The 14,824-nt window shown below is 50.0% G+C and overlaps 6 protein-coding genes across 6 annotated transcripts in view; 4 read left to right on the plus strand and 2 right to left on the minus strand.

Moving 5' to 3' along the window:
• Positions 1 to 38, plus strand: part of Pmar_PMAR007460 (hypothetical protein) — a gene marked incomplete at both ends in the record, with an annotated part of 174 nt that extends 136 nt beyond the window's left edge. Inside the window, one exon of the mRNA XM_002764848.1 lies at positions 1 to 38. Within this exon, the coding sequence (XP_002764894.1) occupies positions 1 to 38 (38 nt within the window).
• Positions 39 to 87: 49 nt separating this feature from the next.
• Pmar_PMAR007461 (hypothetical protein) lies at positions 88 to 627 on the plus strand (the record flags this gene model as incomplete). Its single annotated transcript, XM_002764849.1, has 5 exons — positions 88 to 99; positions 147 to 227; positions 271 to 363; positions 414 to 491; positions 535 to 627. The coding sequence occupies 5 exons, from the start codon at positions 88 to 90 to the stop codon at positions 625 to 627; spliced, it is 357 nt and encodes a 118-aa protein (XP_002764895.1).
• Positions 628 to 889: 262 nt separating this feature from the next.
• Pmar_PMAR007462 (conserved hypothetical protein) lies at positions 890 to 2,202 on the minus strand (the record flags this gene model as incomplete). The annotated part of the gene is made up of 4 exons (XM_002764850.1): positions 890 to 1,369; positions 1,418 to 1,887; positions 1,929 to 2,031; positions 2,077 to 2,202. 4 exons carry the CDS (start codon positions 2,200 to 2,202, stop codon positions 890 to 892), a joined length of 1,179 nt encoding a protein of 392 aa, XP_002764896.1.
• A 619-nt stretch (positions 2,203 to 2,821) lies between these two features.
• Positions 2,822 to 4,792, plus strand: Pmar_PMAR007463 (ATP-binding cassette transporter, putative; the record flags this gene model as incomplete). The annotated part of the gene is made up of 3 exons (XM_002764851.1): positions 2,822 to 2,931; positions 3,000 to 3,363; positions 3,413 to 4,792. The coding sequence occupies 3 exons, from the start codon at positions 2,822 to 2,824 to the stop codon at positions 4,790 to 4,792; spliced, it is 1,854 nt and encodes a 617-aa protein (XP_002764897.1).
• A 431-nt stretch (positions 4,793 to 5,223) lies between these two features.
• Positions 5,224 to 5,391, plus strand: Pmar_PMAR007464 (hypothetical protein; the record flags this gene model as incomplete). Its single annotated transcript, XM_002764852.1, has 1 exon — positions 5,224 to 5,391. A coding segment is annotated over one exon (168 nt), but the record flags the coding sequence as incomplete, so codon positions are not given.
• Positions 5,392 to 12,839: 7,448 nt separating this feature from the next.
• The window catches only part of Pmar_PMAR007465 (hypothetical protein), a gene marked incomplete at both ends in the record, with an annotated part of 3,909 nt that continues 1,924 nt past the window's right edge, over positions 12,840 to 14,824 (minus strand). The window contains one exon of the mRNA XM_002764853.1: positions 12,840 to 14,776. Coding sequence (XP_002764899.1) covers positions 12,840 to 14,776 — 1,937 coding nt within the window. The remainder of the gene's footprint in view (positions 14,777 to 14,824) is intronic.

A 14,824-nucleotide genomic window follows, 5' to 3' on the forward strand; every position in this document is an offset into this window, starting at 1 on the left:
ATAGCATCATTGACTACCCAGCCCTTGGATGTTATTAAGACCCGTCTCCAGACTCAGGACTGTTTGTGTCGGAAGGACCAGACCAAAATGCGGCCTCAGGTGATAATCCGATACTACCTACGCTTTGGAAAGCATTTTTGTATCAGATTTGTCCTCGGAAGGCAGCTGCCTTACAGGCTCGTGGAATCGTCTCAGCCACCGGGGAACTCCTCGTGGACCCTTCTGAGGTACTCATTGGTAACGGGCAACGTGGTCCATCATCCCATACAGATCCCAGAGGCCACCATGGCCAAGCTCAAGGCTAGAGGTATCGACCTCAATAACATCAAAGCGAGCATGGCCCCTCCGATGAGGGCAGCCCAGGTAGTACAACTATCCTTTTCTCATTGTAATTCATCGTTGCTGCATCTTAGACCGCCCCCCGGTACGGATCAGTGTCGTCTGCAGCTAAACTAATATGGAAAGAGGAGGGCTTCAGAGGATTCTTCAGAGTAATAATTATAATACTGTTTCTACCATACAAGCTAACATCAGGGCATGGTACCGAGATTCTGCCTCGCCATACCGGCTACTGCGACCTGTTGGGGAACCTACGAGACCGTCAAGGCTCTATTAGCCCGACTGTGATCGTCAACTTAGCCATTCGTTTCACTGCCGTGTACTATAAACTGGCGGCTCCAAATGAACCGCATACAATTGGAAAGGCATATCTAAGCCTCTGCTGTATTATACTCACCGTTCGAAGTTTGCTTTCACTGGACTAGCATTGAGATGATACAAAATGTTTCCTTTCCAAAATTGGAATTACTTGTGTTAAGAGCAACTCAAATGCTGTTATTTCGTCTTGAAAAAAAACCAGGGGCATGTCATAAAAATTCGTCGGCTACGACTACAACTTTCCCTTCTGAAAACCTTGTGCCTGTAGGGCCTCTGCAAGCGCGGCCACACCGGTTTTAGCAATTTCCCTACGGGAGTTGTAACCCATGAGACCAATCCTCCACACCTTCCCGGCCAGTTCTCCCAAAGCAAGTCCGATTTCGATGTTGAACTTCTCCCTCATATAGACGACGACAGCTTTGCCGTCAACGCCTTGAGGAATGCGGACCGTAGTCAGACTCGGCAAACGAATGTCATCATCAGTAACGAGCACTTCTAGGTCCAACTTCTTCAGCTCATCTACGAGGTAGTCGGCGTTTGACTGATGACGGGCCCACGCGTTCTCGAGACCTTCTTCAGCTACTAGTTGGAGAGCGGCCCGCATAGCGTAGATCATCGAGATGGGTGCAGTATGGTGATAGACGCGCGGGGCACCACCAGAACTTTGAATGTACTTCCTTATCATGGTCATATCCAAATACCAATTGGGCACCTGCGAAAAGAATGACCAATACAATCAGACATGTGGACTTTCTCCTACCGGAGTGGTTCTGGCAGCGAGTTTGGCCAGAGCTCGGTCACCGAAAGTGAGAGGGGCCACGCCAGGGGGGCATCCCATGCACTTCTGGGTACCAGCATACGCGGCATCAACCTTCCATTCGTCGAGATAGACAGGAACCCCACATATTGACGTCACAGTATCGAGCAGCAGAAGACAGTCGTGTTCTCTACACAGGTCGCCGATGCCGTCCATGGGCTGCTTGGTCCCAGTGGAGGTCTCAGCATGACAGATCCACATGAGCTTGGGCTTATGCTCCTCGAGACCAGCACGGATCTCATCCAAGGTAAACACTGTGCCGTAAGGCTTCCTAATGTGCTCGACCTTAGCACCGTACCGACTGTGCATATCAAGAGCACGCTCTCCGAAATAGCCGTTGACGCATATAAGGTGGGTGTCACCAACCTCAGTCAAGTTAGCGATGGCGGCTTCCCAGGCGGCACTCCCGGTACCTTAGGAAAACCATATAGAAATCACTGAATCACTGACTCACCAGACACGGGGATAGTGAAGGTGTTTTTGGTCTGCCACACATAGCGAAGGAGTTTCTTGAGGTCTTCGACGATGGCCAGAAAATCGACGTCCATATGGCCGACCTGAACACGACAGTTGCACGAGGTGGTATAAAGTGAAGGACCCACCTGGGGGAGGGACATAGCGGCGTGGACCTCGGGGTGGGCGTTCTGGGGCCCAGGGCCAAGGAGAAGTCTCGTGGGGCCTTTGAAGGGCTTCACCTCGCCAGAAGAGAAGGGGTTGTCTACCAGCATGTGGGGACAAAAACTACCCTGAGAAATAGTCTACTGATGATTCCCACACGCAAGGAAACCGTCCTGTGTGAGCTCCGAGATGAGTTCAAGTCCAGTCCATCACTAAATCACATATACGAGCTCCTATCAATGGAAATACTGGCAAGCGAAGTTCATAACCGTAATTCGAGTCATTGCTATCCCACGAGTAGAAGAGCTTCGCTGCAGTATGTTCTCAATCGCTCGGATGGACGAGACATACGAGGCTTCAGAGCTACCCTCTCAAGAACGCGTAACCATGAAGTTGCGTTCAGGGGCGTGCGCACTTTGGTCTGCGCAAGATGCTATTTTGGGTATTCGTTTCGAAACGTCGGATGGTTTGGGTCTTCAACACTTCATTCAAGGGCTTTCGCTTGGTTCCATTATACCTGATAGGCAGATACAGTGTGTGTTGGTACTACGGACAGCGATGGATAAAGAGCTTTCCGAAAATGACTTGTCTCATACCGATGCCCTATTGGTGACTAGACAAACTTCCTTGTTACACTATGCAGACTTCGTGAGCCACCGCTGCCGTCATGCCGCGCAGCTTAGTCTTCTATCGTATTGCTCCTGGTCTTCTTAGTGTTAGATTCCCAGTATGACCACTACAACGTCAGACTCCGAGCCCGTCGCCCCTGGTCCATTCCACGCTAAGGACCTCGAGCACAGCACGTCAGCATTTCGGTGTATATCCGAAGCCCATCATGGGTAGGTTACTACCGAGTTCCTAACCGGTGGCAGGCGAAGAGTGTTCGTAGATTTATGTCTACTTTCAGGCAATCCGGCTCAAGTCTGGAGTGGAACAATCTTACGTTCAAGATCGGTGACAAGACTATCCTTAAAGACTGCACTGGTCTGCTCAAGCCAGGGGAGCTCACAGCAGTGTTAGGCCCCTCGGGGTCGGGCAAATCTACGTTGATGAACGTCCTTGGTGGTCGCCAACGGGCCAAAGGCAACGGGAAGTCTTTCGAAGGAGCGGTGTCATTTTCCGGTCAAGTCGACGAGCCCGTAAGGTTCCGTAGCCGCATTGCCTATGTGATGCAAGACGATTCGCTCATCGCGACGAGCACTCCTCGGGAGATCCTTGAGTTCTCCGCCCGGCTGCGCTTGGGTGCAAAGCAGAACATGAGCAAGGATGAGGTAAAGCTTGTTAGTGTTCTCTCCCCCGTCCATCTCGCTACATTTTCAGGTTAAATGCCTTGTTCAAGATCTTATTGAGTCATTGCGTCTCACATCGTGCTCGGAGACTCTTGTTGGCAACGAGCTTATCAAGGGCATTTCTGGTGGCGAGAGAAAGCGCACCTCGGTTGGTGTGGAGCTGATCACTAAGCCTGACATGATCTTCCTCGATGAGCCTCTCTCGGGTTTGGACTCGTACGCTGCCTTCACTACTGTTACGGTCCTCAAGGAGCTGGCCGAGTCCGGCGTTCCAGTAATGATTACTGTTCACCAGCCGTCTAGTGAGATCTACCAGCTCTTCGATAACGTCATGATATTATCCGCTGGGGAGATGGTCTACTATGGAAAAACCAGTAAAGTCACAGAATTCTTCGACGTGCATGGTGGCCTACGGTGTCCGTCCAACTTCAACCCTGCGGACTTCGTGCTCTTCGTACTGCAGACAGAACCGCAAGAAATTATCCAAAAGTTGGTATCAGCGTACAAAAAGAATGCTGAGGAGAATATCGTACCTGCTATCAATAGCATCCGACAGACGCACAAGCAGCTCGCTATTGATACGACTGGTCCTGGTCGGGCCAGTATGATGGTCCAGTTCCGAGAGCTTCTCTTTAGGGAGATACAGGGTACAATGAGAAACCCTGTGGTCCTTATTATGCGGTATATGATACTTCTGGTTCTCGGTCTGACGTTTGCCCTCATCTTTTTCGACGTTGGTGAGACCAGAGATCAAGACTATTGGCTCGGTAACGCTGCTGTGTTCCAGAGCTATTTCGGTGCCATTGTCGCCCTCAACATTATGGCCATGATGGGATCTGCTCAGACCGCCGTCCTAGCCTACCCGGCTCAGCGTGGTATCTTCTTACGTGAGTATGCGTCGAACATGTACTCAGCCGTGCCCTATGTTGCATCGAAGACTTTGGTTGAGCTCCCGCTGTCGTTCGCCGACTCACTCTTCTTGATGATAATAACCTATTGGTTGATGAACCTCCAAGGCAACTTTATTCTGTGGGTGCTTACTTTATGGCTGGTGAATCTGTGCGCTTCGTCTCTGGCCCAAGTCCTCGGCGCCTCCTGTAATTCAGCAGCTCAGGCTATTCAAGTCCTACCCCTACTAACAGTGCCGCAGATCCTTTTCGGTGGTATCTTCACTCCGATCGAGAACATACCAGTGTGGCTTCGGTGGTTGCAGTACGTATGCTTTTTGAAATACGGTGTAAATATCGCATATTTGATTGAATTCGGTGACGATTTTGACGTTATCAATGATCAACAAAATATTGATCCGGACCTCATTGGTCTGTATTTGGGTGTCACATTTGGTCTTCTTGTTGTAATGAGAGTAACATCTATTATTATTCTGAAGAAGAAAGCGAAGTTCGTTTTCTGAAGTTGGTAACTTTGCTATATACCCTCAGTATTGAAAGTTAATTATGACATCTAGACCTATACCGGAGCAGTCGCCTCCGTCGTGAGGAGTCTGGACTCCGATTATTACGCCGTGTATGGTGCACGTTGGTGAGTTGAAGAACTCTTGCGTTTGTTAGTGTCATGCGAGGCATCACTCTAGGCAGTGTATGTGATGGTAAATCCACTGCATTCTCTATGTTGTGCGTATTCCCTCGCACACGTGGTGATTGCGATACCTCTGAGACCGGGACTACCCAGGATCAACATCACACTTATTGCACCGTTAACCGGGATCGACAGCTATTATTACGGCGTGGCAGCTGTTGACATGATAGAGCGATGGGTGCTGAAGGTATCTCCTGCGGAGAGGATATACTGTTTCATCATAATGATGATCGAGTCCACTGCTAGGTTGATACGGACTCCACCTTCCCTTTCCGGATAGTACCTGAATACATCGATACACAGAGTTCTAGCGATGTAGAAAGCGCGCGAAGAGCTTCCAGGGCAATCGCAACTGCAGCGGACAACTCCGTATTCGTTATCGGGGCAGGAGGTGTAGATGTACCGGATGGACGGGTGAGTGAAACTGAGCGTGATGTCTCTTTGGGCATGATCTCTGCCGTCGGGGACTGTCGTGCGATTTCGATTCGCCTTGACTACTCGCGAATAACACAGGTTGTCCTGTACGGTGTTCAGAACGTTATCCTGGATCCCGGGTTTATCGTTGAGCCTTGCAAGGATCGCGAGAAAGGGATATTGTGCGCCCCGAGACCTTCCTTCAGCGAAGGTGAGCTCTAACTTATGTGTGGAGGAATCTCCCATCACAGTGGTAGGAGAATACCGTCGAACAGCTATCGAGGCCATGCCGGCCAACACGGCGAGAGCTTTCGTTATCGCGGGGCGCACACTTGAGAACGATACCACGACCGCAACATGTGGCCAGGACATACTAGAAAAAATCATGGCTCGGAAGTCCCGAACCCAACCTGTATGTTGACAGTCTTTGGGAAACCCTCCCAATAGAAGGAAATTCTCAGGTGTATCTGGACATGCGTGGTCTCCACTTGCGCTTAAGTGATGATATTTTCGAACGAGAGCCCACAACAGTGTTTTACTGCGGCCACATAGCTGGTCTCTATTCTCTCGTACACCAAGTCGAGCAGAAGTCAATCGAGTGGATTTACTGGATACTCGTGGAGCCTTCAGGCAGAGGATGCGACTCCGCGCCTTTTCTACCCGTACCTCAGCATGCCGGTTACCTCAGTCACTAATTCGTTATTCGTAGCAGTTTCCGTCGAGCGCTGCTGTATCGTGTATCGCTCCGCCTACATACAGCCCATTGGGCTCCCTACAACAACAGCTCGATCTTCTTGAAAAGGTGCGTACAAATAATCTTCATTGGAGACTTGAAGTGACTACCACGCTTCAATGAGCCGGCTCACTGTTCTTAGACTCTTATAACGAAGAGAGCGCTTGATATCGTTGACTCCCTCCAGTACAGAGCAGCGAGCCAGAGGTAGCCGCCATGGCGTACCACACGTTCTCCACATCGCCATGGTTGAGTCAGATTCCACGTCCGGGATATGAAAGCCATAGGACCAGCAGCTCTTACAAGGCAAGAGTGATACACTTTGGGGAAAAGCTAGGGTTTATTGAAAACAAGAAGTGGATCGCAAACGACTCCGTTCTATTTCAGTGTCCACCACAGTGCGGTCGTTCAAGTACTCGAAACCGAGAGGTTCCTCCGCAGCATGAGTGCCTCGCTCATTCAAGCTATAAGTAGAGACGAAGAGACAGCCTATGTCGGTCACTGACGGAAGAGGACTGAATCCTATCACCAATTAGCTTTCAGTGTAGCCGATCAAGACTCAGTGAACACCTGGAAGAAACCACAGATTCATATATGTCATCACAAGCTATCCTCGAAGACTCATGTAGCCCTTCGTTCTATTTGCTATATTCCCTGTTCAAGGTCAGGCACAACAGAGCAGGATAGTTCAGCGTTGCTGCTGGAGGGCTGGCCTAGTCGAGTCGACCCCCTCAGTGTTGGCATTGACCTCAGCCGCACTGTGGGCTCCGAAACCAGCGATATTATCCGAGGTGACAGTGGCCTTGCGTAGAGCAGCAAGCTATTTCTCCCCCCGACAGGGATGTGCCTCGTGAGCTCCATAGCATCGCTGATGCAGCGTCGACCGACCTTCGGCCAGACGACGTTGGCTACTGAGTCCTCACAAAGCGAGGTTTCTTACGTGGATTCCATCTCGGGAATGGAAGCCATTTGGCCTAGGGTACCGAGGCTCTCCATTTCTATTCGAGATGATGACTCTGCTGTGACTACGACTATGGAATTTGCTGAAGCTGGCGAATCTACTCCTTCTCTCTAGATATGAACATCATTGTTGTTGTACATCAGACTGCCGGTGGATGCCAGTCGACTACAGCCAGAGATCCAAGGCATTCCCCAGGCTACTTAGGTGGTCTTTTAGCGGCCACGCATCGAGTGAGTGCCTGCCTATATAACCCTGCACAACTTGCGTCAGGAGAAACATCCTCGGTTGGCGGTCATCATTGTGGATCTGTCAAGCTTGGTGTCGATACAGGGAGGGACACGTCGCAACGACATCATCGCCGAAGCCGGAGTGAAGCGCATTCTTCACTTTGATCAGCGAGACTCAACTCCAGGTCTTGATACACTCCCTACCCGCGTACTACGTCATCACTGTGATAATAGCGCAGGACACGGCTGAGCTGATAGAGTCTGGAAGTTCCCGATATATGACCAAAAGCGATCGCAACTCGATAATCTCCAGACTGAAGTCATCAGTACGGTACTATTAGTGGCTCTCCAACGGCGAGGCTTGTCGTCTCTGCAAGGTCCCCAGTGGTGGATATAATCTGACAGCTGCTCTGATGCTCGCAGCGGAAGTGTCCACCTCCTTCGAGACCGACTGTCCCTCGATGATATTCTCGATATCAAGCTCATATCCGACAGCACCCAGAACGTATCAAGAGGTGATGACCTCCTGCGGCTTGGCGAGATGATGCTATTCGGGGTCCCCTTTCTCTCGCGATCTCAGGAGGTCGACTTGATGTCGTGGTTACAGCGATCATTATCTCCAACTACCCGCATCTTCACTGTCGTTATGCATGGCGAATTCCACTTGGAAAGCTCAGTAGCAGTAGTTATGACACATCATCGTTGGTTTCTCGTCATATGCAGCAGGATACACTCGAGTACCGTAACTCGACCAGAGGCTACAATCAATACGAGCGTCATGTGACGCGCTTGCTGAAGCCCTTCGCATGCACCTTCCACGGTGTTCATCAGGTCGACACTTGTTCGACCTTCTTTTACTGAGAACCGTATACTGCTAGGTGATTATGGATCCAAAGGAGGTTTCGGGGTCCCTATTGAGAGCATATGCTTCCCTCTATGCATTTGCGATGCCTAGTCCTTCCGACCAGATGTAGTCCTCTCGCGCGCTGATCTCATACTCGATATGACACTTCGAGTTGCAATGCAACCCGGAAGGATATCACACTGAAGCCGTGAATACAGGTATCCTGTAATTTGGGAGCCCCCAACGCCGTCCCCCTATACTGGTCGTCTACGCCACCGTGCATGCAATGCTGTTGCGGACGGTCTAGGCTACCCCACTCCCCTCCTTGGAATTCTCTGTGTTGATGCCTCAGCCGCTTTATCGAAGTCTTTCGGGCTTGACCTTCTCAACATGTACGAGCGACTTGCTCACCGAACTGATCGACTTCCTTCGTTTTTTCGAATCTTGACCTCGTCATAACTTACGCTTGCAGGCCGGACTATCCCATCGCAGATGCTCTGCTCAATCCACCGGCCGTGGTGGAATCGCAATGTCGATCACCAGCAGTTACTGCTGTCGAATTACAGAGTATTCGACTCAAGCTAGCTGGAGAAGTAGCCTTTTTTCGAAGTCAAAAATGCAGACGACTCTTCAGGCGTGTGTCGATGATGAGCTCAATGGGAATATTCAGTCACATCAGCGCGGATCTCTCGCTGATGCAGCAACAAATCAACGGCTGGCTCAGACGGAAGTCGAAGGACAATCCAAGCCGATGGATAACCATTCTCGAAGTCTGTGTTTTCTCGTCGCATTCCTGTCATGGGTTGTCCATTAATCTCTTGACACTGTGTTTGTGTCGGACTTGCTGGAGCGTCTGACAATAAACAGTTCACAGCGAAGCTGGTTGCTGGCATCGTGTTCGTAGTGAGATCTGTGGCATTCCATGTCGGAGACCAACTTCGCTATCGTGTGTGTGACTTCACGGGCATACTCTTGTCGCCAGATTTTATCCTTGATGTATATATCTCAAGCAGGTGACAAGTAGATATGAACTGGCACGAAATATCGCTCGTATCCGAGCTCCTCCTCGACGGCTCACTAAGTCATCATCAGAGCACCCTCTAGGGAGCGACGCGTTCACGAGAGAGTCGACAATTCTTGTCAGGCCACCTATACACAGCTTTCACTACGCCGCTCGGCAGGTCGATTCGGTGCGGAATGGACAGTGTGTTCACAACGCACAAGGATGTTCCTCATGCGATGAGATGAGTGATAGTATTATTCCTATCCCAAACTCCAACTTGAACTCGATCCTCCGTTAAGAGTACAGATGAGCACCTCATAATTTGATAAAGAATTATTGGGACATCTGGAATACACATCATACGTTAGGCAAAATGGGTAGAAGGATGCAGAACTGGACCCCGCAGATGAGAAAGAGCAAAGTTCATCTTTGTGACTTGTAATCGGGTAAAACAGGAACGGCAATAAGCCCGTGTTGACGAACTAGTTTCTCATACACCACGCACATCCTCTGTGCTAAGCGCCTCAGTGGTACATTGGTGGACTTTTCAGAGGACGCTTCTTTATGGGCCTCAGAGTTGATCGCAAGCCTATGGAAGATGGCCACAGCTGCGGCACGGCAATCCTCCTCTGTTCTCAGTGATTCGTATTCCATCGTCGCATTATACAGAGGATCAAGTATGACCCTCCCTGGGGTTGTTGGGATCTCGAAGTTCATGCCCAATTGCTGGATTGAACTGACTCTCTGGACGAACTGTGGACGAGCAGCCTCCCTGAGAAACACAGCAAAAATAGTGTCTACCATCATGGTTACTGCTAGGCTTACATCAAGAACTCTGAATGAGGACAGTGCAAGGAGCGCGTCCTTAGGACGAATCGAAACGATTCAAACAACCATTTGAAGTTGGGCCCAACGGCCAGACATATTTCCTCAGATTTAGCCCTCGTAATGGTATATATCCCCTAACAAGGAATGCTCAAAGTGCGGTGTACAAATGGGCTGTATCTCACCCCCCTGGAGCCTTCATGACCACCGCAAGCTAAGTCGATCAATGATGACAACCACAGGCATAACGGAAGACTCACAGCCGATTTCATCACACCAGTTGCGGATGGAATTGAGGAAACTGAAGTCTTGTTCACACCAATCGCCCCATCGAAGAGAAGTCCACAAGTGGACGAAGAAGTGATGTGGGAGCGGAGTTTCCCCTTCCACTTTCTGACAACGCTAAGCCACAATTATGGGACAACATGAACAAAAGAACAACAACATGAGGACACGAGGAAAGCGATGGGATCAGCAAACAGGTTCACACGTCAGTTTCGAATACAACGCGCTTCCTCCGTCGCGTGGGTAAAGCTCCTCTACGTGACGTCGGTGGAGCGCGCCAAGCTTCACGGGGCCTTGGCTTTCCGAATATCTTCCTGCGATACGCGAAGCAAAGACGAGAAGAGAAGTCAGGGATGCTGTCTGGGGTCAACACTTTTCCATTCAAATCCTCAACCCAGCGGAGGACTTTCTCGGCAGCTTTCCAACAGTCACCATCTGAGTCTAGTCTTGTTGATTTAATGTTAGGCAACGACAGCGGGTCTCCGACTTTCGCCGGAGTGAGCAGCAAGTGATCTCTTGTAATCGCTTCCTTCACTGTATGATTGCCGTGACTGAAGAAGACATACATAAATGACCTCAACTATGATTCGTAAGAGTAGGTGAGGATCCCGCGAGTGGACGAAGTGCCGCCTCACAATTCACATAGAAAGCTTTCATATATTCCCTTGGGGCAGATGATAGCTCTGGTGGAGAGGAAACCATCGGCAGCTTGGTAGACCCAGCGGAAGCCGTCTCCGCCGACTATACGGCAGGTTCCATCCTCCAGCTTTCGAGCCCCAAACGTATGCTGAAGTAATAACAGGATGTGCCAACACTCGGAGAATGAAAATGCCATCGCGGACGGTCCAGAGTGAACAAGGAACCTTAAATGCCCGATGACTTTACCTGGGAATGAGTGTTGGCATCTGGTAGGGCGGCGAGGCGTCTCAGATAGGCGCCTGTCAGAGTAGAATTCGCTCTCGATCTGCTGGTCATTAGCTCACCAACAACATTATAGTCATCATCATCATCATCAACCTCATGCCCTCCCTCACTCCAAGCGGAGGTCAATGCTACCACGGTACAGTGAGTACACAACAAAACAGAGAGGAGTGTTTTGACGACCATCATGAATGGAGTGTAACTACAAATGAGAATGGCCTTGTAACGTCCGTGAACATCGCCGCTATCACTCAGGTGTGAGTTTTAGGAAGAGCGATGGAAATCGGTGGATTTTGAGCATATAAATGGCGAGCGCTATATTTTAATGGCGCGTGACTCTCCTTCAGTTCGCCACCGGGACCAAGTAGTGGTCTTCTCATGGTAGAGGAAGTCGCGGGGGTGGACGAATACTCTGACCAGAAACCACCACACCAACGGTAGAAGTGCGCTAGTCTCGACTGCAACTTCCAACGCGAGAGAGGAAATCTCGAGATAGACGGTTTTGCGGATCATTCTGATGGCGCTGATGTGGCCATTGAAATAAAGCCCATATTGCACGTTTAACAGTATTGAATACTCAAGGCGCCTTCAGTTTCTATGCAAATACTTGAGTATTTACGAAGAGCAATTCACAACATGCGTACTTAAGGAAAAACTCAATTCCTCAAACTTAGTTTAGGTAGAGTAAATGGTATTTGTTAGTTGGTAGTTGCTCCTGAACTTCAGGCGCCTTAAGTATGCTTGTGGAACAGGCTCATTGAACACAACCACATTAAGTGAATAAGAAGAAGCTCAGAATTGCAAAGGCTTGTTGTCCTCGGAGCCAACTATTCTCAGCCTGCGATAAATGAGAAAGTACACGAGACCCAAGACGATCCAGACCGCGAATACCTGAAGATTCATCAGTGCATGACGTGACGAGGTTGACTACGGGTGGTCGTCAATGGCTAGAGCTCATGAACAGGTGAACCATACGCCAGTTCATTGAGACGCACTGCTAACGTTGAGGGGCACCAACAAACGACTTCGGTACAATCATGGTACTACAACACCGAACTCAGCGACCCACATATGATCATTGCACTCAAACCTGTATTAATTCATATTCCGAGACGAGATATGACACTTGTATGATCCTTGAGGGAGCCGCCGACTTACAGCTCTAGCTCGCATGCATTGCTGAGAGGTTGGGCGATCAAAGGTGATGACTCGAGGCTTCGGCCGGCTACTAGGGCTGGAACACTGCTCACAACTACAGTCGTATGGATGTGTGTACACGGTCGAATCCATGGTTATACGATCGAAAATCTTATGCTACATTTACAAGTAGAGGAGTAGTAGCATTCGAGGCAACACGACACCGCAATATTGTCGGTATGCTCATTGGCCATTACGGACTCGTTAGTCGTGTTGGGGGAGTTGTCGAGATCATCGTTCAACACAACCATAGGAGAGAAATCAAACCTTAATCTTGCTTAATTGATCATGCTGCTACGAGTTAGTATAGAGCAAAACGGTCGGGCGGGCGACGACCAAAGATATGAGGATACTGGCCGCCCCCAAATGAATACAGCAACTTGTTGCTGATGATATACAGCTCGAATAATCGACCGTTAAAATTAATAGCAGCAAGATAACATATACGAGAATCACATGTCCTGAAACACACATGGAACACCGAGAACACTACAACTGAATGGAGCATCACCCTTATAGGCTTCATGGAGCACTGCCGTAACTTCTGTCCACACGTCACATTGATCGCACTGTAGCCATAGACCAGTAGAATCCTTGATGGGGACGACCGACCTTGCAACCAAGAGCTGCCCTTCCTTGTCGCCACCCTCGATCATGAAGTGTCGCATTGCAGGAAACTGCTCTGACTTGACAGTCGGTATGTCTCCCGAAACTGGGAAGACGGCAGAGGTAGTCGTCGGCTGGCTCTTATCTCGTCCACAATAGACGTCTAACTGCTCGTCACTGAGAACTGCCAACTTGACATTAGAAATATGCACTTGTCCTCGGGGTTGGTCACTCAAAGAAGATATCTCTACCAATTGTGCCGAGCCAGTCACTTCTTCACCTCCCATACACTTGAAAGGACCAGTCCATCGGGGCTTGAGCTTATTAATACTGTTGGCCGCAACCCAGAGTAAGTCACCCTTCTTGTAGGGAGCTAAGTTTGGAGCTCGGCGACGTCTACTCTTCTCAGCCATCTTGATGGCTGTCTTCCGCAAGCGACTCAATGTATGCTCATGAAAGGCTTTGAGCATATCCTGGAAACTCCTACGCTTAGCCTCGACGTAGCTTTTGTACTTGGCATCATCGTAATCCAACGCATTTCCATGCCTATTGATGAAGGCGTCGAGATTGGGAGGATTGGGCGGTCTTGGAGAGATCGATGGTGGTGGCTTGGGTGCTGCCGCGAAAATCAAGTCGTTGGGGGTGATGTCGCCCGCTACTGGTGTAGAGTTCAGTGTTGAGGCCACCTGGGGAACAAGAGCATACCACGGGGAAAGAGTGACGCCTCGAGCCTGCTCATCCTCACGGATGGCTCTGATGAGAGCCCAGAACTCCAGATGTTGGCGCTCAAGATAGCTGCGGCGGAATGCTGCATATGGAGCTTGAGCTACCACTGATATGCCTAGAGATGCCGCCCATCCAACATACATCTTGCCTGTGAAACTCCTATCTTGATCGACCACAATATATTGTGGATAACCGTGCTTGTGGAAATGGTACTCGGTGAGTAGTCTGGCAGAGTTGGCTGACTTGTCCCGTGCTAGATAGAAGGCACTGTAGCGAGATACCAGGTCGTATATATGCAGAGCATATTTGGGAACCTCGCTCTCACTCTTGGGCGTCTGTAGCAGATCTTGTCCACCGACATAGGGCACCGTTGCTACCGGACCATAGGGCTCACTTGCCGGACCTATCCAATCCAATGCTAACACGCAGTTGACATCAAAATCCTTGGGGATGACTTTTGGACGTGTATCTGGCCACACCTTGGCACCCCTGCTGCGCTGGCAACCAGGGCAGCTGCGCGAGTATGCGCGAATGGCCTTTCCTATACCTTTGTAGTAGTAGTGCTTCTCGGCATAAGCTACCAAGTACTTGGGTGGTTGATGACAGAAGTAGCTGTGGAGGTGGCTAATGACCGCATCTCTCACTGTCTCCGGAACGAAGATAGGTGACCCCGAAGGGTCGTTCTCGTTGACTGCTCGACCGACTCCCAACCGTAAGACCTTCTGTCCTCCCTCAACTACCACCACAAATGTTGCTCGAATTTTAGCTCTCTCATCATGTGAGTAGCTTTGGAGACGTCGTTGTAGTTGCTCTGGTAGAGTAGTAGTAGACTTTTTGTTGGAATCGAGTAAGCTTAGGCATATCTGAGTGTGGGGGTCCTCGGCCTGAGCAGCGACGATCAAAGGATAGAGACCAGCTGTGACCTTGGATATCTCGTCATGCCCAACTGATTGGGGTAGAGTGTCAGTGGACCCGCTGTTTTCATCGGACGCAAACCCCACCCAATCGATACCACTCGCTTGCTCGACAACGGACGTGCCGTGAGATGCCAGAAGCTCTCGAAGGAACCGTTCGGCTTGGGGATAAGATTCACCGAAGGGATCAA

Source organism: Perkinsus marinus, assembly GCF_000006405.1.
Source record: "Perkinsus marinus ATCC 50983 genomic scaffold scf_1104296976014, whole genome shotgun sequence".
Taxonomy (NCBI): Eukaryota; Perkinsozoa; order Perkinsida; family Perkinsidae; genus Perkinsus; species Perkinsus marinus.